Here is a 26,607-nt window from a genome sequence, read left to right as displayed (position 1 = left end):
GCCATTTTGCCGTAAAGTGATACCGCACACGACGTCGTAAAATCGCCAATGAGACTTTCGTTAACAAGACTTTTATTTTGAAAATAGATGATCTTGGGATTCACATTTGGAAGTCACAAATTTGATATCAGCAAAAGAAAGGCACCAGATGAAAGTCTTTAAAATAGCTTTGCTATGAAGATTATAAAAATGACACCAAAATACAGTTAATAAAAAAGTAAATATTTAATGTATTGTGGTAATTTAAAATTAATAGGATCTTTTAATCACTATCATACCCATTTTTGTAACAGTGTAAAAACAACAAAATGCTGAAATTTACAGGAAAATAAAGTTATTTATTAACTGAATGTTTAATGTTAACTTATAAAGTGCATACCATACAAAAATTAAATCAGAAACAGTAGATGATACAGAACATTTGAGAAAGCATTAAGACAAAAATGAGAAGCAAATACTGTACACTTGCAGCAGGTTTTTAGATCAAAATACTATAGTGCAATCAATACTGGATTCTTCAGGACGATTCTGAAAAAGGTAATATCGGTGCTGTATCAAAAGTTTAATCCTAGACAAACTTCCTGCTTCAGCTATTAAAATGTTTAAATGGGCTGCAATTTTGGATACTTATATGATGACATGAAAAAAATATTTGTTGAGTTGGATGAGAGGCAACCTCAGTGGATGAATATTCATTGTGTTATCTAGCAGCGTGGTGCCACTGCTATTGCTGAGTGCAGCAGAAACTGCTCTACAGAGTGAGGACAAGCTGCATCACTGCAAGCAACTGTTCCAATGACATTGATCTTTACCAAGCTACTACCATTAATGTATACAGAAATATATACATGCCATTTCATGTACATAAAAATAACAGTGACTTCTAAAATATAGTCAATTTTAACTGTATTCAAAAAACGTCTTTCTAGAACAAAGTCACCTGTGGGGAAAGCAAAACGTATAAAACAACTCTCAACAGTAGGATAGTATAATTACCTATTGAGTATTAATCAAATGTAAGTACATCACCACTTCTCTCAGACGTTCAGCGCATTGTCAAAGACCGACCTTACTTCGCAAAAATGTGAAAAACACATTTCAACTACAACTGTTGTTTGAAAGAGTCACCACATACTGTAAAAAAACCACAACAACACAAAGGCATATACAATGAAGTGTACCTGACCATTAGGATAAACCAGTCTAAACCCAGATATCTTCTGAAAAGGTTTTTATATCCTCATTAGTCCCACGTAACTGATGCAGGTACAGCTAAATCACAAGTAGGGTCCATCATACCAGGTTCAGTTTGAAGCTTTTTGTGTGTAAATAAATGCTATTTTAGCAGATATGTGTGTGTGCTGGAGTCCGCTGACCTTAGTTCCTCTTATTAGCAGGAAGTGTGTGCTCATTCTGGAAACTGTGGTTGCTGCAGGGTCCCGCAGAGATGCTCTTTGTGAGGTTTCAGTAGTTTGATGATCTGTCCTGTCTTTGTCAAGTGTTGTGGTTGTTACAGTCTCTTCGAAAGATTACACAGTAGTCTGCTGGTTGGTGGTTTGGTGAAAGTGGTCTGGATAATAGGTTCCCATCAAGTTTTTTTTTTTTTTCCTTTTCTATAAAGAGACCCTGTTCATTCATCCCAAACACTGACCTTGTAGTGAGGTCTGCAGGTGTGTTTTCTGAGTCTGTTGCAGTTGTCAGTGATCAGACAGTCTGCAGCTGGTACAGCCTGGCTCCTTTCTTCAGCAGGAAACCCTGTTCATTAAGGGAACTCACCAGACCTTCAAAATCCATCACCTGGAAGGAATCAACCAATGATTGAATAAATGATCAGGCATGCATACAATGTTTTTTTAGCGTAGCATCAGATTTTACTGCGTGTATTTAAAGGAGCTGTAAGTGACATTTACTGCCACTACATGTCACACTAGAGCACCAGCAACTCAGACCAAAACAAATGGGCGCTATGTCCCACAAGACTCCATTGAGAAAAACAGTAATTTTACCTCGGATATCATCATAAACAAAATAATACTCATCAAAACAGTCTTTGTTAGTCTTTCCACTGTTCCAACAATCATCAAATCTGGTTTGGTTGAAATAAACCCTTAATTCACCAAAATATTCTGGCTCTACACCTCAGCCGGTAGCCACAAAATGGGCTGTAATGGCTGCTGGGGACAAATGCGTCTGTCAAAGTACGTCCACTAAAAGTGCTTGTTTTTGGCATTGACAGACTCAGATTGTTATTCGAAGTGTCTGGCAACAGTATGTAAAGGATCACTACTTTACCTTTGTGTTAAAGAGTAAGATCCTTTTTGTTTAACCAGAAACTTCTAAACATGAACTGGCGCCCTCTTGAACTCTGCATCATTTGCAAAATTTGCCTAGATGACAGTCCCAGTCACAGATTGCTTAAGTAGCTAATTTTTTCCGAGACGGTGAGTGAAAACTACATGGAGGTGTTTGTGCCTTTCATGTATGTAAATCTGGCCTACTGGTAACTTGACTGTTTTTATGTAGTGCAGGTGTATTTCAGTACATCTGAATGCTTTCACCTTGATGTTCAGTCTGTCAGCCATAGATCGAAGCATCTGTAGGTCAAACTGCTTCTGATTGGTCCTCTGAGCATGCAAGTGCAGAGCGTTGACCAGTCGTTTTGCCGCACTGCGCTGACTCATGCCTGATCCAAGCTGAGAGCGCTCAAAGTCCAGATTGCCCAGACCATCTGAGTATGTATCAGCCAGACTAAAAAACAAAATCACACAGTACAGTACATTCAATGCCAGGACTGCACAACTAAGATACAATCTTGATTTTCTTACTAGATGTCTTCATGGTTATCAGTTCTGTAATGGTTTGTAGGAGTTTATTGCGTTAGTATATATTTGTTTTAATTCTACTGTATATATTATGCTGCTGTGGACAACTGTTACCTCTGCAAATCCAAGTGTTCTCTCCTTAAATCTCTTAGATGTATTATTTGAAGTGACATATACACATCAGAGCTGAAACTATTAATGGTTTAGTCGATTGACAGAAAAATAATTGCCTAATATTTTGATGATCGATTTATCATTTAAGCCATGTTTTGAATAAAAATGCCAATTATTCCTCAGTTCCAGCTTCTGAAATGAGAGGATTTGCTGCTTTTCTTTGTCTTTTTAAATAAACTTAAATGTTTGTCTAGTAAACTAAATATCTTTAAGTTTTGGAGTGTTGGTCAGACAAAACAAGCAATTTGAAGACATCTCCTTGGGCATTAGGGAAATTGTGATGTGCATTTTTCTTAATTTTCTGACAATTTATAGCCCAAATGATTAATAGATGAATCGAGAAATAATAATCAGATTAATCGATAATGAAAATATTTGCTAGTTGGAGCCCTAATACACACAGATACTCCTGTAGTGGCACCTGTGTTTCATGATGTCCACCACATCCTCAGCATCACTCTTGGTAGCTGTCTCTCTGAGCTCCAACCTTGCTCTTGCCTGCACAAAAACACACAGTCAAACACAAAAGTACTGGGACACTAGTGGGAAAATGGTTCCTTTTGTTAGACACATAAAAATTTTGAGTTGGCTGAAACTATAGCAGAAAAAAGATGATGTTATCTAGTGTCTTAATCCATCACATGTTGCTGATGGGTGAATACACTGAATACACCAAACATACAGAAACCTACCTCAGTTAATCTAATTAAAGACTCGAGTTGTCGTGTGGTGATGGGTGTGGAATCAGCAGAGTGTGCCTGAGATCTCAGTGACAGGTAGAAGTTCTGTAGTGTCTGTGCTGCTTCAGGAGACAGCGAGGGATGGACATACTGACGAGCGTAGCTGATATACTTCCTTAATAAACATGCTGGAATGGGGTCTACAGTTTCACCTGCAGGGATCTTGACACATACACACATATCACATAAATGGTTTTTGACAGATATCACTGTACTCCTTATAGAGTATGGTCCATTTTTTACCTGTAAACGTTCAGACAGCGGCATGTCTGAGTGTTCTAGTAGGATGGAGGTCTCTAATTCGCTATTAGTCCTGGTAACTATGGCGCTGCTGGTTCTGCCTCTTCCTGCCCTGTTTGCCATGACGTGTTCTGACAGGCGGCGGTCATGTGACTCATCTGGGATGTCCAGAAGGAGGAAGACAACGTCGAATCGAGAGAGAAGAGCTGAGCCCATTCTAAAAGATAAAAATGCACAACTGTAAATACAAATCAATCACTTATATATATATATTTACACAGATATACAGTAATATCCTCCAGCAGTCGCTAAAAACCCCAATTAACTTACTGATTGTGCTGACTTACTTCAGATTTTCAGAAACTGTCTTGCCTCTGTTGTAATGTCCTCCAATGGGGTTCGCAGCAGCCACAACTGACGTTCTGGCAGGCAGAGAGGAAACTATTCCAGCCTTAGCCAGACTCACAGACTGCTGCTCCATGGCTTCTAGCAGAGCCTGCTGCTGGTTGCCCAACTTATCAAACTCATCAATGCAGCACAGCCCTAAGGAGAACAGACAGGGGAAGAGAATAAAAAGAGAATGAGGCCAGGATGGGAAGAGAATGAGGTAGAGAAATACATAAATGAGAAACAAGCAGAAGTGACAGATGGGAGGGGGGTAAGAAGTGTTTTCTATGCAGTTTTCCATGCTTGCAATCCAAACAGGCAGTGAGAGCTAATGCGGTATGGAAAGCATGGATCCGTTGATTTTGAAGGTTTCACTTCATTTTTTTATTTTTATTTTTTTTAAATTCCTCTGAATTGAGAAGTTTGTCTGACACTTTGGGCCTTTTCAAAACCTGGGGAAGCAAGAGGCAATGCTGCACTGGGTGAAAGTAGAGAAGAGTATTTGCAGAGTATAAGAGGCAGGATATTAAAGCAGGCATTTTCCATCAGCTGTCATTTTCTAGGCAGAGATGACAGCAAAAAAATATTTGTGACTGGTGTGAGGACCTCAAGGCCACCATAATAAATCAGCATAAATTATGTAGGAGCTGATAGTGGACTTTGGGAAGAAGCAGGAGAGGAACTACCATCCCCTGGATGAACAAGGCTCCAGTAGAGAGGGCAGACAGCTTCAGACACCTCGGTGTCTGCATCACAGAGGACTTATCATGGTCCTCCCTTCACCTTGGTGAAGAAAGTCCATCAGCGTATCTACCACCTCAGATGCCTAAGGGACTTCAGGTTAACCCTTTACACATAATTTATAACTGATAAATTATCCACCTGCCATACATCACTATCATTCTGATGTCACCTTATATTGCATAGATTACTATATACTAATTATAGTATATTATTATCATCATAATAATATTATATTCATTTTATTTTATTTATCTATTTGTTAGATTTGTTCTGGAGCTAGCCACCTAAGAATTTCACTATATGTTGTACTGTGTATGATTGTGTATATGACAATAAAACTTTATTTGATTTGTATACAAAAGACAGACACAAATAAACTTTTTAAATCAATGTTTCCACTGTCTTTCCTACCTTGGTCAGCCAGCACCAAGGCTCCAGCCTCTAGAGCATAATCCCCTGTTCCTGCTTCCCGGGATAAACTCACTGTTAGTCCTAAAAAAACAACAACAAAACATTAAATATTAACTTCCCACGTTGATTATATTGTAACAGATCAGAATAACTGTCCAGAGCGTAATCACCACCTGCATATATAAACATAATTTAGGCAGAGTAATAATACCTGTGGTGCTTGTGCTGTTCCCACATACGTAGATTCCTCTGGGAGCCACATTACACACTGCCTACACACAGAGCACACATGACTATGTAAGTATTAAGTTTACATTTACACACTGAAATTGGTTCTAAGACCAACATACCACAGCTTGAAAAAGTAAACATGCATTATAACCTCAGCAAAAGAAAATTTACATTGACTGCGTTTTTAATAATCTCTGCCAGATATTTCTGCTCTATTCAAAGTGTTTAGTGTGTTTTCTGTGTTACCTGTAACATCTGACTCTTCCCCAGTCCAGGGTCTCCCACCATCAGTATGTGTGGGTCTCCTCTAACTGGGACGCTGTTCTTGTACGTGTGTTTCTGTCTTCCTCCAAATAACACCAAGGCTAGAGCAGCTTTCACCAGCTTGGAACACACAATAACACAGGATGTTGGACTGAACCTTTATGATTTTTGACAAATCAAGATGACAGAAAATGCCCTGTTTACCAGGTGTGAATGACATTGCTGTATTCAATCAAACCACAAGTATCCCTTTGTAACCTGTGATGAAAATGTTGTTAGTGTTTTTAATCTTGTTAAAAGTGCAGTGCGTCGCACAACTCACCAGGTGGCCGTAAATGGCAGGACACAAAGAGCTGAAAGGCGAGACGATCAGAGTGTTATATATCTTGGTATGAGTTATCAGCACAGTGTTAAAACAGTACTAAAAAGGACTAAAAGTCTACACCCACAGTAGCCCTGTGAGGCTGCAATGCTTATTTCATAACACAAAACAAAACTGTTGATGAAAAACAGAAACAATCCCAAGAGCCAAACTAGTTGGGGAAAAAAATGTCAAGTTTAGGCTGAGGTGGTGCCAGAAGCCATTTAGTTACCTAAATCAAAAGGTTTTATCCTCTGGACGGTGGCTATTATGGGACACAGACTCAGTTCGTAGGCTCAGCTCTATAATGTCAGATTTGGCTCAACTTTCATCCGTCTAAGCTGTACTATTTTCAGCACCAGGTGTACATAGGCTCAGCTGTGCAACTCACAGAGGAATAAATTATGTTTCAACTGAAGAAAAAAATGGAAAATCACTAAAAGAGACATCAAATGTCTTTTACACAGCCCACAAGATATTTTATCCTGCCATGAAAAAAAAAACAAACTGAAACAATATTTTTGAAATTGTCCCACAATGGCCCATGTTGTTCAAACTCTGTGGTTGGGTTCATATTAAAATTTACATTACAAGTTGATGTTACATGAAACATGTAATATTGTAGGTAATAAATATCTTACTGCACTATAAGTCTCAGCAGGTCAGGCTGTGACTGGATCTCCTGGACGGCATACAGCTCCTTCAGACTGAACTCCTCCCCTCCAGAACGATCTTCAAGCGACCCTCTTGACCCCTGACCTGACTTGGACTGCTGACCTACACGTTAAGAAGAAATAACACCTTATTGCTCTGTTACATAAAAAAATATAACTGCTCCGCATAATTCAAGTCCAACACAGGCTTCAGTACCTTTAGTATTGCTGACTGAAGTGGCTTCAAGGTAGAGGAGGAACATACACTGATCCTTATTCCCCGGGAACTACCTGCATACAAATAATAAGTGTGAGTTCTGTGTGTGCTTTGTTTGTGGCTACTGTTACAGTGATTGTAAAGGCAAGAAATCACTTCTTCTTCATTTCCTGTCTTCCAGACATTCGTATTTAAATATAGGTTTATAGTTTATATATACAGATATTGTTAATAGATTTTCATATCATCGCTAACTACCAGTAAAAGGCAAAATCTTACCCCAAACCTCCTCCCACCCTGGTTAAAATGCGTGTATGTTTCAGTGTGTTTGTACCATCATTGGTAACTCTAACTATCCCTGTCACAGTAACTGTGTCTCCAGGGACACAGCTGTCACAGAGGTCGGAGGCCAGTTGACACTCCACGGTGCGTGGGATTCGTCCAGTCTCCCTCTGCTCTCCGCCCACCAACTCCTGCACCCTGAAGAAGCACAAAAAACTAATTTCAAATGAAGTATGGAAATGGTGACTCCGCACTGGAGATGCGCTTAGAAAACGTTCTGAGAAAAGATGGGACTTTCCCAGAATGTTCCACCTCTTAGTAGAGATAACTGCCACAGTGATACAGGACTTATTTTGACAAGTCAAACAGATAACTCCTGTAATTCAGCCAATGTCCTCCCTACTCACTCTATCAGAGAAACAGCTAATATAAATGTATTTAGATTTTTGCTGTTTTCATGTAAGCGGCCTTCCTTGTGCCTAAATTTAAATGGTGCCTCCTCTTACTTATGATCAGAAAGCGAAACCTCAAAACATCTTTCCCAGACTGCTGGAGCCAATACATTACATTCTTTCTAGTCCTCAACTAACAACTGCAACAAGGATTTTAATCTGCCACGTCTCGCCACAGTTTTCACTGCTGATCGTTCAATTGCATGCATAGGTACATGATATACTTACTTGATGATCTGCCAATCTACAGTGTGAGTAAGAGGAGAACTGCGGTTGGGGGCGAAGGAACGACTGCGACAGTCAGGCTGGATACACTAGGTGATAAAAGACATGTATGCATACACACATTAAAACTGCAAAGTTAATCTGTAAATCTAAGTAACAATGTCAAAGATGGTTATGTGCGTATGCTGTAAGGCAATTGTATGTATGATGCATACAGTACTACTTGTGTATACTAACTTGTGGAAACATTAGAGTACAGACAAGATGTTGCAGGAAAAAAGTGAGCTGGAACTGTGTGTGAGCATACCTTGGTAGGTGTAGCGTATTTCCCATGCTGCAGTGGCAGAGACAGTGTGTGCGAGCAGGCCAGGCACCTGAAGGCCATCCTGGTACACAGAGGTCTGATATTGCTCACTCTGACCACTGTTCCCCTCACACACACCAGCTGTCCAAACACACTGGCACGCAATGTCCGCAGCGGAGTCAACGGTTCATAGTTATATAGCCTGTGAATGATTTACACAAATAAATTCATCTTCATTCATGATTGGCAGTTGAACAGGTGTCAAGCAAACAAGTGAATGCGCTTCACTGTGTGCATTACCTGGCGCTAATGTGAGGGATGTTGATTGGTGTAGCGACAGGAAGCTCTTCCCCTTGCAGCTCAGCAGCCTGTTTCTCCAAATCTATAGTCAACACCTGAAAAACAAACATCAGTCTGGTATTTGTACTCTCAGTGGAGCAGTTCCATGCTTTGCCTCTTTACAGAAATCATAGATTAAAGTTTCACTTTTATAGTTTTTAGATTAAACACTAAGGAGAATTACTAATAATGACACGACAATGTGTAAAATAACATGCCAAAAATGTATTTTCAGCATGCATTTCCACATTAAATATACATTTATCAAAAGGCTTAGAGTATTTAACAAACTATGCACATACATGGTATCTATATGTTCTGAAAGGCTGTAACTAACAACCTACAGTATGTGTGTGGTAGCAACTGTGTGTGTGTACCTGGTGAATGGCCACTCCCAAACAGTTGAGTATCACCTCTGGCTGTTCCTTCAGCTCTGTGGTCAGTTTAGGAAGCGCTACACGCACAGATTTGTCTCCAGTCAAATCTGCATAATCCACCAGAACACTGCCCTGACGCTCAATCTCATCCTGTGCACAAACACGCAAGAACTGTCCTTTTAACTGACATAGGAAACATTTATAAATCAAACGTTTTTCTCTGCAAAACAATGACTGTGTATGTCATAGATAGATACACAGACAGACTATACTGAGAGATGACAACCCTAACAGTCAGTTTATTAAACCGAAAGATACACAAGCAGACAGACAGACTTACCTTGTCATACAGGTGAATCTTGGAGGTGAAATATTTCTCAAACACTTTGATCTTCTCCATACTAGGTGAGCTCTCTATGAAGCCTGCACATAAAAAGACATACACATCACAGACATGGAAAAAGCCACATCGTCGTGACCATTATATGTAACCCATGTCTGCAGCATGCATTATCATCATGTGAAACTAGCTATAAACACACGTGTACCTTCTGTGAAGTAGAGTGCCCATCCTTTGTACGGACACAACATATCTAGAGTAGCCTGACAAAGAACTGAAGAGGCAGACAGGCAGTTAGGGTTGTAAATTATGACACATATTGTTACAGCTTTTCATTTACAACTTCAAGATATATTGTTAATAATGCAAAATATTTGTTTTCAGCTCATGTCAACTTGTGTTTTTCTCCCACATTCTCTTATTATGCAGCAAACAAGAGCACCTTGTTTAAGAAGCTGTCAGCAAACAGAAATATATCCTTTATATCCTTATTTTTATTTTTCGAGATTTATTTATACAAAAATACATTATTCCCTTAATTTCTTCAAAGCTGATTACTGGATATGTAAAATGGAAAAGCAAATGAAACTCACCTCTCTGATGGTTTCCTGATCCACCTCCACCTCTCCACCCTCCTCCTCCTGTTGTGCCCCCTGAACCTCTTCCTCCACCTGTTGATCCTCCTCTCCATGGCCTACTCCTCCATCCTCCCCTCCCTCCATCCTCCTCCCCCCTCCTCTCCATCCTCCCCTGCCTCCTCTCCATCCACTACCTCCTCCTCTCCATCCACCACCTCCTCCTCTCCATCCTCCACTACCACGTCCCCCTCCTCCTCTCGATCCTCCACTCCCACCCCTGCATGAGCCTCTCCTGGATTCCTCTCCACTCATTACTTTCCTAAGACAAGAAGGAGGAACAGAGCAAGAATTAGTGAGTGACAGCAAAGTACAAAGCAAGGTAGTTTATTTTCTTAGAGTTGTTTTAGTCAAACATTCACCAGCTACATTTATTTTACCAGTCAAGTACATCAGAACCACGGGCAGTAATTGGAGAACAACCACAATGGCTGGTATCCTTGAAAAGTCATCTGCCACAGCACTTGGCTGGTGACTTTTCCCCATTTCCCAATCCAGGCAATCAGGGCAGAGAGAGGCAGAAAGCAGGTGGATCTTTGTCAAGCATGCAGGTGTATTGAATGTATGCCAAAATAAAAGTGAGAAAAATGTCTTTCCACTCCTTTGTAAATGAAAAGAAAAAGATTTTAGGTGACTATGTAGCACGCATGTGTAACAAGTGCAGTACCAAAATAAATTATTAGCCCATTTTTAATATAAAACTGTGTCTCATTGTGTTGCATGTTGCTCTGAGTAACATTAACTTACTGGCCAAATAAACTATCGTGTGACTTTATCGCTATTCCGTTTTCACCGCTCCAAACTCCATTTAAAAAACTGTGAATTTAGTGCCAACACAATTGTCAGCCAACACATCTAGCTACATCGTGCAGACTGAATTAAAACCTTTAAATAAAAACTTCAACAAATACGAAGCACTTGAAATTTCGGCATACTTAATATCAGCAAATTGCCAACGTTTATAATTTAACCGTTAAGAGTTTAACGTTACATTACTAGCTAGTAAGTTATGTTTCACGGGAAAGAAACACAAGTCTGCGTAATGTATATTACTGAATTAACTAGCTAGTGCCGATTTTTTCAGCTGATCCAAACACATTGTAAGTTAAGATGTCTTAATTTGTGCTGAATTCAAGTCTGCTTTAACGTGTCAGTTTGTTTTCATGTCGTCAATCGTTGTTAGCTAAAGTATGTCTGTTATTAGTGACGTTTTACTACATGTTCCGTTGAATCCCTGTGATAGTAGGTTGATACAAACCTTTCGTTTTGCCTTAAAGTTATGTGAAATAGTCTGACGATTCAAAAACCTCCACGATATGCTATATAACTCAACATAACTTATGAATATTCACTTTAGACCGTATAAAAGATGTTTACTACAGGCTGTCAGCTTTCCCTCCACTGACGTTGAAGCTTCTTCTTCTGCTATTATGTGCAACAGAGTAGGTTCTCAGGCCTTTTACTGCCCTCCAGAGGACACCAACGCTATTACAGCTAAGAATACCATTTAACCATAAACATAAAGTACATATTTTCTTGCGTTTTGCAGTTTAAAAAATAATATAAAAAAACCTTCATAGGTGGTTGAACAGCAGGGGCGGTTCTATCTTTGAATGAGTCTGAGGCTGATATGTCGATCGATAAATATTGCAGTATATCAGGTTGTCTGAGTCAGTGTCTGCTTTTAAGTCTCTTCTCAAAACGCATTTTTATCAGAAAACATTGCCTTATTTTATCTGATCTGTCTCTTTATATTATTGTTTTTATGTATTTTATTTATTTTATATTTTATCATTCACTGTGATATTTTATTTCTCTCTTTGTGAAGCACTTTGTACTTTGTTTTGATAAGTGCTCTATAAATAAAGTTTTATTATTATTATTATCATAAATAAGTGCTATATATACAAATTATTATTATTACTACTTCAAACACACTGTTACCTGTCAAAAACAGCACTTGCCTCCTTAAACATATACTCCCTGGCCACCTTTTTTGGTACACTTGTACAGCTTAATGTAATCCAATGCAACAGATCTGCCAGGAATTCCACATTTAGGATGATTATAATGTTCAGGTTTTCTTGACACTGTCAGAGAGGTATTACTTGTGTTTAAATGTGTTTATTATTGAGGTTGAAGTTAGTGGTGGTGGTGGTGTACTGCATTATATTGAAATGTGTTTCTAATATTCTTTCCCCTCATGTTCAGCCAGCACTTAGCTCTGACCGTTCCATTCAAAACACATTGGTTCCTACGCAGGTGTGATCTGGGGTTCGTATATTATATAGTACATTCACGATACCTTATGTATGTATGTATGTGCATTTAGTCAGTGTGACATATGTACATTTACACTTAACACACACACACACACACACACAAAGCCTTTGGGTTTCACAAAAACAGGAAGGGAGGGGCATTTATGGGGACATTTAATAAATAAGGGACGATCTGATATTAAACTCTTAAATTCTCTCAAGATGTGGTTTTATGACTTTTTTTGAGTTAATTTTTTAGTTTTTAATATGAAATCAGGACGGTTTGAACAATGAATCTTCTGAAACAGACTTTAAAAACTGAAGGCTACAGTAAGAAAAGTACAGTAAGTAAAAATCCAAGTTGAAGTTATCTATAAATTACATAGATATGGAAAAGACAGAATCTATATCAAGATAAAGTTAATAAAATGATCAGTGACATTTGCTCCCGACACTCAGAAATGTGTTGTGCTTGTTGTTAATTCACTTGGATGTTTGAGCTTCACTGTGCAGAATGATGTGTGTGCAGAGTTTGACATTCATCTGTGGAAGGAGGAAAGTTTCTCTGCGCTCACCTAAAATCTCAGTTTAAGACGTTTGCGTACGAGCACGATTAGTCACATTACAACAGTTCTGTAAGCCAATCAGGATCCAGTATGCAACTTACACGAGTTTGGTGTGGAAACTTGAAACCTCCTGTGTACATTTGAAAATGGACTTTCCAGTGAACTTGGAGACATCTTGTGTGCAGCCGTTAAACTTTTGAAATGAGCAATATTTGCATATTGATAGATTCTGGATATTTTTTAATGATGATGTCATTTTAAGAATTTGTAATGTGGTTATTGAACTTTTTTTGTGGAAAAACCACATCAGGCAGAAATTATTATTCAAAGCAGAGCATTCTTATATGCTTTTTAAAAAAGTTTATACTGGTTTGAATAGAAAGAGGGTGAGCACTGCAGTTTAGTTCAGAGTTGTTGATGGAAAAGCAAAATGAAAGCCACAATACAGCCCAAAGATAAACAACCTTGTTGTGAGCCATTTCATGCAGGGCAGAGTAACCGGGTCATGATTTCTGGAAAGAGACATTGCTGTTGAGTTTTTCAAATGTATTTTTTGGCGCTTTGAGCATCACAAGCTGAGTGCCATGTAGTCCCATTATATTCAAAAAATGCAGACATCTCTACGGCCGATATATCCAAAGCTCAAATCCCCAAATCTAAACAATCTAGATGGATTAATAGCTCTACAGGTAAGAGGAAGCATATGTGTATTGTGTGTGTGAGTGAACTGTCCCTTTAAGGTCTACTATTTGTATTACAATTTAACACCTGATAGCCTGCCTAGTGTATCACCCATTGTTAATTAACATCTGTGTCTCATAATCAAAAACATTGAAATGACCTTTCTGGAAAGTCTATTGACTCATCAGGTATTGCGAGAGACTATCATCCTGTCAGGTAAAAGGACTTTGAGGAGCAGGGCATGAGTCTTTGAATGCATTAATGATAGATAGAACCCAACATTAAAGGATATTTAAAGCATATTTGCTGTGTAATGACAATGGCCATTAATGAACATGTTTATACAGCCCTCTGCCGCCATCTTCTGGACATTTGTGTTATTACAGTTGTTTAGTTTAAATGTCTTCGCAGATTAAAACAGATACACGGCCCCTCTGTGTCGTCCTCGTCTGTCTTTGTCTATTACACTCTATCTTTCCCCCCTTCCTCGCCCTCTTTCTCTCTCTTTTACTCTCTAGCTCTCTCTTCCTCATAAACACGACACACCTCCAACTTCTAGTCATTTCAATGCCTTTTTAACTTAACAATAATGTACATGCTGACTGCATACACACATATTAAGGAGTGATTATAACTACTGGCGAGTTCTGAATTCCCACAAAACACACACTTAACAAAAGTAAGATCAAGATTAGTGACTAAAACATGATCAAACAGTCAAACACAAACACACACTCTCCAGGGTTGTGGGGAGTAGACAAAGCTCTCAATGTATGTTGTAATCCACACAATAATCTTAAAGTGTGTGTGTGTGTGTGTGTTTTTGTGTGTGTGGATAAATGGCTCAGTCACTGCTTTCTCTCTCTCTCTTTCTCTCTACCTCTACACACACACACACACACACACACACACACACTTCTATTTCTATACTTGTGAGGACCCTCGTTGACATAAATTGACTCAAGATTAACTTTATTGCTATTGCACAACGTAGGTGCCGCTGAAACAAAGTGCAGTTTAGCAGCTAACCAGAAAGTGCAAACTCTCTAAAACTGAAATTGGTCCACACAAAGACAAACGTATGAGCGCACACACACTCTCAAGGGAGTGGTTTGGAGGGGACAGAAAGACCGAACGAACAAGGAGAAAAATCAATACCTGAACTACTGTGGCCTGGAGTAGTTAGTGGTAATAGCAGAAGGCTGAGAGGGATGGATGCACACACACACTCACAATGTGTTGGTAAGGTCAAAAACAGCTCTTGTGAGGAAAGCAGACAAAAAAATGAAGACAGAATGAGACATATGTCTGCTACTTCTCCCCTATTATTATCTTCATAATGCTGAGAAATGAAATAAGGCCTCTTCTACTTCTACTGTGTGTCCTGCCTCACTCAGATGTCTCAGTGATTTGATTTTTGTGATGGGTTACGCGGAGAGAGATGGAGAAACTGAAGGGCTAGAGGAGAGCCACAGAGAGAGATTAGAGACAAGGCATTTAATCTCTACTTGATCAATCAACAGCAAACGTCTCACAAAATCGATGCGAAATTTAAGGCTATTAAGAAAACAAGAAGAGATTTGTTTTTCAAATCGGTTCATTTTTCAGCCAGAGTTCGCAACCCCAAAGTTAAGTAGGCGGTGAGTCACTGCTGCTGGGTTGTGACATGACAAGAGTATCGATGTTTTAAATTAGTCTGGGTGACAGGGGTGAGAAGAGACTTCATTGCTAATGTGTGTGTTAGGGAGGGGACAGGTTTGTATAAAGTCAAGTTATTTTCACATCAGCAATCCTCTATTTTGGATGCTGTGTATCTTTCCTGAACTGTTTGGAGACGCGCCCTCTCAATGATTCAATCAGTTTCTCACCTGGAGTTTGAGTTTGTCACAGTGCAGAGTAATGATGAATTTGTTTTTTCTCCCTGTTTAATACCCCCACTGACTTAGAGGGGCGTGATTTCTATCAGATTCACATCAGATATACATCTTTGTTCAGGTATTTGCTAAATGTCACACTGGCTCTGTCTGCAGGCATCAGATAAGTTGAAGTGTCTACTCGGTTTTACATTTTACAAGTTTTACATGTACCAGCAGAAAAACAAAAACAATACATTTATTCTTCAGCATATTCAGATAAAGTTAATTTAGGTGTGGGGCAATACTGCACATAATTTCTGTTACATAATTAAATAAGTCCAGTTTATTTGTTTTAGTTCCTAAATGAATTATGGTTAAAAAAACACATAAAGCCTTAAAATGTGGAGTGCAATATCCAAGCAATGGGTACAAGATGACTTCCCACAAGTACTGTGCTGCACAGTGATCAATTGTGACTCCAGGAGACCAGCACAGGTCGATAGGTGCAGGCAGGCGGCCGTCACCTGTTTGCTGCAAAGAGAAATTGAACTGTCAATCGTTTTTCTTAATTGTTTTTAACATCTTTCTCTGTGGCAAACACCATGTGTGGAAACGTCCTGTGAGACGGGGCTGGAGATTGTACAGAAAACACAGCCACACATAGTTTAACAAGAAAAAAGTCTTTCTTAATACAACTGTAGGAAGGGTGAAATAGTCAAAGCCAAAAAAGTTAATTCCTGAGCTGGGAGGTCTAGGATGATAATGAAGTGATACCTGGATGGAAACTGTTTGTCAGTCAATTTTACTTTTGCAGAATTCCTTGGTTCATATTCATATTTGTAGCTAGCAGGCTATTTACCAACACATTCAAGTGATGACAGAGCACTGTTTTAGGGTCTTTTAACTAATTAAGTTCTTATGGCCTGCAAGTTTACTTCTGGTTCATCAGTGGTGTTTCCAGACGAAGCAGACAGCAGTTTTGAACCAAAAATCCATAAAAAATGGCTGCACACTACCTGCTCAGCACCAAACGGCAGACACAAAGTTAGTGACTACATCATCATTTTTTCCCCAGTAGGACAGCTGTCTCAAATCAACAGAATAAGTCCACTCCACAAGAAATACACACACACACACACCCACCCACCCATTATTAAATGTAAACGTAAAACCGCCAAATAAACACAGACACTCTACAAGCACTCACAAAAGTAAAAATACCAGCCCACACACACAGTCTGGAAAAAGCTGCTCTGGCAATTTGCTGTCGAGCCCTGCTGGCATTTCTGTCTTCTCTGCAGGCCACCAGACTACAATTACAGATGGAGGCAATTCAGCTGTTATCTGAGAGTAACATATGCATGAAGACACCAGCAGTGACTTTGAAACACAGAAAGTGAAACCTGCCCCTTACGGCCCTCTGCGAGCAGCAGCTCTTTTCTTAGCTTAACTCTGATGGGAATGTCAAGGATCACACACACTAGTTGTTTTTTCTTTCCCTCAAACCGCCTGCAATTTAAACCCAAAACTACCTTCATGACTCGTCTTTGCTCTCTGCTTTTCTCTCAGTGTCTGTGTTTAAAGGAGAGATGCATACTCATCTCTCCTTTTCACTCCGAGGAGTGAAGAAGAGCAATTAATGACCTCTGTGACCTCTCTCCTCCTGTCTCTCAGCAATGCAAAAGGTCAAAGTACATCTGTCAATTTTTTCCCCTCTCTTATTTTGCATTTTTCCTTTCACCATCCTTCATTACTCTGTGGTACACACAGTTAAACTGCACATACTCACACACGCGCACATCCAAAAAACATAGTGTAACCCTACCCAACCTAACAAACACACACACGTATAAACACACAGAGAAGCGCTTTTGAAAGAAAATTGAATATTTAACATTGCTGCGTGAAGACTCAGTAATATTTCAGTGAAACGTCTTTATTGACACACTGTGTGAGAGTGTGTGTTTTATGACTGCATATTAGCTCTGAACCCCAGTGGGTCTGTTTCTCCATCTCAACTAATTTGTGTTTTTACTGCACAGTAATGGACTATTATGAAACGCAGATACACGCACAAAGCCGTAGTAGTCGTAGTGTGTGTGTGTGTGTGTATGTAGCCTACAGCATGTGGGTGGTTGGGGAAATGTGTGTGTATGTGTGTCCGCTTAGCAAAAGGAGTTTCTTTCAAATCATCAGTTTCAAGCGGTGAGGAAAGATTGGTTTTAACTGAATATGTGAAATGAGCCCCAGCTAAACTCATTCAATTAGATTTTTACATTTCCCAAGAGGCAGCAATTAGCTCACAACAAGTGCCACTTTACAAGACCCAGATTACAACTGCAGAGCTGGAATGAAATGTTAAATTAGCATTACATTGTATAGATTTTGGAGGGCAATGTAAACATGTTACTCATGGTAATCGTCGCCCTTTTAACGAGTTTGATATTCTTTAACAATTACACTTCTAATTGAATGCATTGTCTAAAAAAACAGGCTTGCCTAAAGAGTGTGGGGAAAGATGTGGGAGGATTTCTATTTCAAAAGCTTAGTAAAAGTGTATTCTTCTTTTGCACCACGCCAAAAATAAACTGGGAAAGAAAGCAAAAAAGCACATTTTCCAAAATGCTGAAATATCTGAAGAGTTAGATGAGAAGATTGATACAGACTCTCCTGCCTGTGTGTTAAGCATGGAGGCAATTAGCCTAGTTTAGAATGAAGACTTGAAACAAGGGGACAACAAACAACAGCACAGGCATATTTTTGAACTTATTTCTTCAAATATTGAACTAGTCTTTTATAGGACTTGGAAAATAGCACTCAGTCAATGTTTTTGTTTCTAATTTATCTAGATTTCATCTGTAGATTTATCTGGATGGATAGTGTCGGACTGATTTCGTGGCTGTTTGTATGGTATTTGCTATTTTCTTGGCCAGGTCAGATCGTGATCCCACTTTTTTAAAACTTTTTTAACCTCTAAACCTTTAACCTCTTAAATCGTTACAACCACATGCAGTTCAGTGAAACTTTATTGTAAAATCTAGTGGAGGTCTAATTAAATGAAATTAATATTGCAAGTTTAGCTTAATTAAGATGATAAACAATATTTAGTGGCCCAGACCGGATCATCAAACTTTGAAGCTGATGTTGCTCAAAGACGTTTTTTGTTAACTGATGTGTTCACTCCTGGCAAAGAGGTGTGAAACCAGTGAAACTACCTCGTGCATTATTTCCCTTCGTACAGTTTCTCTGGTTGCCATGGTTACACAGTGAGCCAAAAAAGTTCAACTATCATCAGCTCATAACCGTCATGTTTACACTGGAAACAGTGGAGGCAGTGGCAACCACTTGCTGTCTGAAAGCACCTTTAAAGATACCTAAGGGGAACTGAAAGGGGAAACCTGGATGTAAGGGGTTAAATAAAAGCATGTGAAATGATTGTGAAATGAAATGTGAAGAGTTTTAACAAGAACATACTGTTGTTTTGAAGACAGAAACCTCCTGCTCTCTCTCTGAGCTCATTATGAGTGCATGGATGTGAAAGTCTGTGCAGTTTCGAGGGATTATTTCCTTTAATTTCTCCCTGTGGGTGTCAGGTGATTGACACCCACAGCAGAGCGTTACTTAATCCACACATTGATATGAAAATGCTCAACATGGGCACAATGAAATAATGATGAAACAGAAACTTAATAAATGAGTACTTCATGTTTGGTGCGATGGATTATTGAGCTCAGGCAATTTTCAATCTGTGGAAGTTGTGTTTCACACTTTACAAGAATAAATGACTTTCTTGTAAAGCTAGAAAGAGGAAATTAATCTTGATTTCTCCACCTACACTGACGGTGTTCAGACAACAGCAGGAAGAATGTAAAGGAAACGACAAGCATGAAATTTAAATCACAAAAATGTTTTACAGAGAAGTTAGAAATACAATCATAAATAAAATAAAAAACTAAAACATGTGTAAATAAAAGAAGCCTCAGGTCACAATCACAGAAACTGTGACATTTTCTAATTAATGCTAAACTGTTAGGTCAGTAATTAAAACACCAGTTTAGTCAGAATTATTATTATTAATAAAAAAAAATATATTACATGGATTGAGTAAGAGCATGTGTGTAAATGTGTTTGACTTTCCTCCCATCTGGAGACCCAATAAAGTTTTCCATTTATTTAAGGGGAGTCTCTTAGATTTCTGCCTCCACCTCATTGAAGATGAACGGGATGTCATTTGTTTCTGCTCAAAATGATGGAAAATGACATTTGAAAAACTCCAGATACCCTCAAACATTTTTATAGGAACTATTTCTTTGGTAGAAATTAGTCCCTGTGACCCTATATGGAAACTGTTGACAGGAACATTTGTTTTAATTAACCCTTTTAAAACTTGGTTGGGAGTTAATGTAAAATTTATGATATGATATAGGGAACGAGCCAATATATTGTCCCCACATATCATGGTGAATGTTTGTGTGTGTTTTAGTAGATGCTGTTTCAAGCCATCTAACAAGGAACAAAAGGCCAAGAAACTGAAACTAAAACTATATATCACTCGGTTAGGACTTCGAGTTCCAAAATAACACAAAAAAACAACAAACCACAATGACAGTTTGAAAATGCTGACGGCATAAAGATGAAGCTGTGAGCCAGAAAGTAAATGAAGTGAAATGAAGAGGACAAAAAGCCGATTGTCTCCTCATCCAGTCTCTGAGTCCAATATACTGTACAGTCCATCAGTCAGACTTCTCAGCCTTCCCCAAATGACCCGTTCAATCACATCTCCTCACTGAGTACATGACAGCATCCATCATTCCAGATCAAGCCAAAAATATCATTACAGCACATTTCTTAGAAAGTTGCAAGTCAGTGCACTTCTATGAACATGATTTAAAAACAATGAAGATACATAAAAACAGTAGAAAGCACCACGAGAAGGTATAAAACAGCATTATAGATAGTGAAAGTTATGGCTAAAGAACCTAATCAAATGCACCAATGAAAAAAGCAATTTTCTGGAGATAACCCCCATTAGCCACTTTCATTGTTGCACAGTGGGGTGTAAAGCCAGGACCACATGTGAAACAAACATATCAATAACTACTTATTGCCAGGCTAAAGAGATTCAGTGTCTGGTTTCCTAAGCTGTCCTGCTGCATTGATTTCCCATACTGAGAGAAGAGACCAGGGATCACCTGCGTTCTGTTGCCTTCTAAAATATGCTTGTATTTATGTTTCCCAATGCCAGCCTAAGATATAACCACAACACCTGAGCCGTATTTTCAGGGTGATGAGAAGAACATGAGACTGGTGACAACACAGAGGCTTCTGAGTCCTCCAAACTAAAGGACAAAATACAATACTTAGTGTTAATGGCTTTCTAAAATGACCCACATAAGCGTTTTCTGATCTGACACTGCTTTTAGCAGGATGATATGATTTGTCAGTGCCTTCCAAAACTCTTACATCATCATCACATGTACAAAAAGATTCATATTAGCATTTTCTGATCTCCCACTACAGTTAAGGTTTGGTTATGTTTGGCACAAAAACGACTTGTTTCGGGGTAAAACACTACTTGGTTTAGGTTAGGGAACCTTCACAGTCATGGTTAAAAGAAGAGAGGGAATGATTGACATGCTTAAAAGAAATCAGTGTTGACTTATGGTAGGAAACTGGCTGCAAACAGGGGTCTCCTGTGTTGGTGGGCCGAAAAACAGCCCTGCCTTAAAAAAATGCAAGGAGCTGTGTTGGTGGGGACATGTTTCTTCATGTACTGGTGAGACAGGAAGTCCAGTTAATAGATCCATGTGTTTGAAGGCTTATCAGATGCCAAAGCACTGCACAGAGGTGTATAATACTCTGAGGCAGGATTTAACAACTCTGGAAAGTTATTACAGTGGCAATTACCTTATCTTTTGTTGCATCAATTTCCAGGTAAACAACAGAAATGTGGCGCTACAAAGTAATCTACCAGGAATGTGCGCTTGCACAAATTTGATTTCCCAACGTAACACTTTGCAGAATGACGTTAAGATCTTCCAAAAGTTGAGCGAGGCCCAATTTTTTTGCTGGATTACTCTGCTTGGGCACCCCCTCTGTGTCAATGAAGAGGCTAATGACAGTCTGAACATGGCCTTAAAGTCACACACTTTTTTTGCTTCTGACAGACAATAGACATAAGTCATGTGGCCACTAGATGTGTCGAGTCTCCTTTCTCAAAATAGTACCTACATTTCCCATAAGGTATACACAAAATCATCATCATCATCGTCGTCATCACCATCTAAATTCTCTCGAGCCCTTTGCTGTGGAAAAATTCCTTCCAAAAGTCCTTCACCTGTTTTGTGCCATAAAACAGTCCTGCACACACAGCATGGGTCCCAACTTGCATGTGGCTTAATGCGAGAGTGCATGTGTCACATACCATTGTGTAATGTGTGTGTAGTGTTTGTGTGTGAGAGAGAAGACGAGCAATTCCTGAGGAGGTGGTTGTCTTTCTGAGGAGGCATTTGTGTGTCTAAACAAGAGACTGAACAAAAACTGTGTGTGTATTTGTGTTGTGATTTCTAGAGGCCCTCTCTTGTCTCCTTCTTGACGGTCTAAACTTGTCAGCTCCTGCGCTTTGGCGATGAAAGCCTTTGTTAAAACAAACACCAACTACAAACTATTTCTGCCTCTGGAAACCATGCTGCCTGTTAGTCGAAGGTAAACACATCGCGGTTGTTTTGTACTTGGAACAAATAGCAGATTTCTCTGCTTAGGGCCTTGAAGCAGCAGAGTATTTATTCATTTTTTGTCTTGCTAACAGAGAAGCTGACATCTTTTTTGCGTGTATATCCAGGGAAATAGCAAGCACCAGCGTTGTCACACTCAGTGACTGTCTCTGATGCAGCCAACCCCTGTTTCCATTAAAAAACACTAGTAGCTGATAACCCTCCATCTGTGCCAGCTAACCAGGCCAGAGAGCCCTCAAGGGATCAGTATGTAAGTTGCCTTTTGTCTCTGGGACTAGAGAGTAACAGGACCGCCACCTTCCATTACAGCTTATAGAGCAGGATAGATGCTGGTTAATGGGCCCATGGACCCGGCCTTTACCCAGAGAATCCTTTGTTTTCATTGGTGCTAACTGTTGAGGAAAGTAACAGCGTGGTTCACTTTTCTTAAAGCGGCGAGCCATTAGTTTGGTAACATGCTGTGGAGAGACAATGACACAGTAAATTGTTGCATCTATTGTGCAGTTTTATGGTAGATGGTTATTTAGCATAAATCTGAATCATTTCATGTGTGAGGCTGGGAAGGTTGGCTGCTGTGACTGAGTGGCAAAGAGCAGAAATTGTGTTCTGAATGTCTGGAGAACATTTTTTTCTTTAAAATAAGGCAAGTATGCTGAACATTTCCTCAAGTAAATAAATAATATAATTTAGTAGTAATTATATAATTTAAATACATTTCATTTAGGATGTTTATGTTTTGTGGAAAGGAGCAGAACCTCAAGTTTAAATGAGAACATATCTCATTTAGCCTCTGTAGCAAAGATACCGCCTGATATTTGCCGGAGAAAGATATACATCTGAGATGACTTATGTTGCTATCATGAGCAAGTTCTTTATCCGATGATAGTGCAAAAAAAAAAAGAAATCTGAAAAATCTATTGTAATTTCATCAACCTGGCACCTGAATAAGAAGCAGACAGCTGTTCTAGTAGAACAAAATAGGTCTCATTGTTTTTTTTTTTCAGTGAGTCAGAGAAATATTTGCTTCTGGACGTGGCCTTTGTGTTTGAAAACAACATTGCTGAAGGCCAAGAGCAAACTATTTCTCGAATGTATTGTTTTCTGAATTCTGTTGTGCAAGAGAAAGATTTGGAATTGATTTCTCTGTTTACATCCTTCTGCCCTTCAGTCAGTCTTTCATTCTCTTCCATGTTTCTTTGGTTTGAATGATCATAATCTTGTAAAGTTGTTTGCTTGAACACTACCTCTACAGTCTTTAAACATTTATAAAGACTCAAAAATATAACCTATACATAAGGACAACATTGGGGGAGTAGCAGGGGATTGTTGTAATTTAGGCATACAACTTGATGTTTGTGTACAAAGTGTAGAAAATGTGCACTTCAACTGCATAAACAGTGTACAAATTTATATAAAATATTTACAGATAATACATTATTTGTAGAGCCACTGCAGCTACAATAACAACTGAAATTGTGGGTTGAAGAGAAACTCGAATATTTATAAAGTTACTGTAGAGCACATCCACTCCCAGTAGCAGATAAATCTGGTGATATTCTATCATTTCCTTATTGTCAACAGTTCCCATAAAATGACCAAAACCATTCCCAAAATAATCCTAATAACAAGTATTATCCGTGTAGCCAAAGCCTGTTATATTTTATTCCTCTGTGCCATAGAGCTCCATTGTGCTCCAAAAACTATTAAAAACACATCAGTTCATTACTATGAACACACACTGTAGTTTCTTTTGACTCAATCCCACACACACCGTCCTGCTGCTGGAAAAGAACCAAATGTGGATTAATCCACAGCTGAAAATAGTCCCCAACAGACGCACTATTTACTCTTGTTTGAGTGGCATTTGTTAAAAACTACAGTGCCCAGCTGTTTTAAGAAATGATTTGACTTTAAAAATAATGAATAATGATAAATATTTGTGACCCATTTTTAAAGATTTAAGTCTACACTAGAAACAAATGGGTTTGGGGGCTGAGAACCACAGATAGGCTAATGCATGTTGTTTTTAATCTTGTCATTAGTTTTGTGGACAATAACAAAAATATAAAGTATCACCAGCCTTATCCTATATCCACCACTGATGAGGTGAATTCAGGTCAATATAAACCCTAGTGATTTGAAAACAAAAATAGATTGGGGGACTAGATGCAGAAGGATTGTTAATCTTTCAGACAAATGAGGACTCAACGTAACATCACAAAGATGTTGATAACATTTTGAACATTCATTCTCATGCAGCATCTGTAAGTCTTAAAAACATCAGACATCTCACTACTTAGATTCCTGTTTCCCTGTCAGAGCCTTCAAATCTGTTAAGCTGTAATCCTGAACCCTTCATCTGTCCCGGTTTTGTTTTGCAGGCTTTCCTCGTTCTTCCTGGAGCAGAGGCACAGCAGCTTGTTTCGCCTGCATGGTGAATCATGAATGCTGACTAAGTCTCCTCTTGTTCCGCGTTAAGAGTGTCAGATAAATGAATGCGCTAAATGCTTCTTCAGTGTGATCCTAAGTGGTGTGAAGCAGAGGAAGCGCACAAAGAGGCGGATAGCAGCATGAATTATCTGAAATAAGTTCTGTGGTTCCATTCTGTTTGTTTGTGGTTATAGCTTTGAACTGTGCCAGGCTCCTACGGGTGCTTTCAGATACCACCAGTAATGTATTGTTTATGGCACAGGGCCTCAGGCAGACAGAATGATGGATTGAGCCGTTCTGTTTTCTTCTCACAATCTGTCTTCAAAGAAACAAATCGATCTGGAACAGAGAAATAGGGGGAAAATCACAAAAATAGACTTTCTTTATAGTGCTTTGATGCTGTGATGTGTTATTTTGTCAGGAGCATTTTTAGGGCAAAATCAAAGTTTACCCTTCGGAGCAGAGGCTTACGTATGTATGAATTTTTTAAATGTGTGTGAGTGTGTGTGTCATGTTGGGTTGGTGTATGTGTGTGTATCATGGTGGGTAAGTAGCAACAGGGAGCTATTGGTTATAGGAGCAGTGCTGCATTCAGGGTCCTTTTACAAAGCTTAAAATCTCTTCAGATAAAAGCTGTCAAATATTGTATCCACTCACCTATAAAAAATTAGAAATAGGCTGAGAAGACATTTAACAATTTGTACCCCACTTTTCTGCATTAACAGTGATTTATGTTTTGTCTTATGGTGCTTTTTCATGCACAAGACAAATTCCTTTTAAGCAGATAAAGTGCAAAAAGCTTTTTTTCAGTGCTTTGTGTGACTGACAACTTCTCAGCCTATTTGTTTCTTGTATAAAGACTAAACTGCTTGGATCTCCTGTCAAAAAAGACTGTCAAAGTATTTTCTTAGAAAGAGAGTTTATTTATTAAGTATTACTATTTCAGTAGTCATGTAGCTGTCAGCACGATTGACAGCTGACATGAAACAGATGTATAACGTTTGTACAGTTAAAATTCACTTGGTGATATCTGTGGCTCTAAGCAGCTGGTAGTTTTTATTTAGCACTTACCAGAAATCACACTGTGTCTACAACTGTGATATCTTATTTATCTTTATTTTATTTTCTGATAGTAAAGTTTGAGTTTATGTAGACGACGCTCTTTTCTATATCTGTTCAGCCGCAGTGGTTATCACTGTCCGGGATAACAGGCTAGCTCTCCCACTGTTTATTCCAAACCTGCTTGTCTCAGACAAATAAAACACATCTACTGTGTGTATATTCTATAAAACAGCCAATGGAAAAGTTTTTACAAAAGGGGCATCAGAAAGTGTCTTAAATAACTGGATTTGTATTTATGTTTTTTGTATTTATGTATTCTGATGAAGGCTCACAACCTAAACACCATGTCTGAATCAATAAATTGAAAGGTAGTGGGGAGAGGAAGTGTTCCACCTTGTTTGCCTCCTGATGGATTTGTATCTTTAACAATACAGCTGCACAAAAGACAGTGAGTTATGAGAAAGCCTCTGTGGGGTGTAGCATTTATCTATGCTAATCAAACATGTTCAAATGAACATGGCTGTAGGATGGATACAGGACACATGGCCTAGTATCATAGAAATGTATCAATGTACTGTATATGGTCTATTGTCATACATGGTTCCATGATTTTCAGAGTCAAAAACATCCTTTGGATAACATAACGGTGACAGTCTTTCTAGGAAAAGAGGCAGTAAAATAAGACTTGAATGAACCGTTACTGTACTTTAATGACTCAGGACTTAGGCCAACAGTAAATTGCAATAGGAAATAGATAACAACACAGAATACAAACAGAGAAGTAGATTAGAAACATGTATAGAGGAGCCACATTATTTA

General features: G+C 38.8%; 1 protein-coding gene across 1 annotated transcript; it reads right to left on the bottom strand.

The window, feature by feature from the left end:
* Window positions 1-317: 317 nt before the first annotated feature.
* On the bottom strand, window positions 318-11,610 carry mcm8 (minichromosome maintenance 8 homologous recombination repair factor). Its single transcript, XM_044215141.1, is given in 22 exon segments — window positions 318-1,797; window positions 2,559-2,748; window positions 3,418-3,494; window positions 3,689-3,898; window positions 3,980-4,193; window positions 4,324-4,519; window positions 5,519-5,599; window positions 5,730-5,790; window positions 5,996-6,133; window positions 6,336-6,366; window positions 7,016-7,151; window positions 7,245-7,310; window positions 7,570-7,724; window positions 8,207-8,292; window positions 8,511-8,709; window positions 8,808-8,902; window positions 9,224-9,373; window positions 9,564-9,646; window positions 9,772-9,837; window positions 10,157-10,292; window positions 10,295-10,460; window positions 11,457-11,610. Coding segments are annotated over 21 exon segments (2,622 nt in total). The 5' UTR covers window positions 10,454-10,460; window positions 11,457-11,610; the 3' UTR covers window positions 318-1,704.
* Window positions 11,611-26,607: the final 14,997 nt, after the last annotated feature.

Source organism: Siniperca chuatsi, linkage group LG11 (genome assembly GCF_020085105.1).
Source record: "Siniperca chuatsi isolate FFG_IHB_CAS linkage group LG11, ASM2008510v1, whole genome shotgun sequence".
NCBI lineage: Eukaryota > Metazoa > Chordata > Actinopteri > Centrarchiformes > Sinipercidae > Siniperca > Siniperca chuatsi.
The sequence above is the reverse complement of the archived record's forward strand: the minus strand, read 5'-3'. Positions and strand labels throughout refer to the sequence as shown.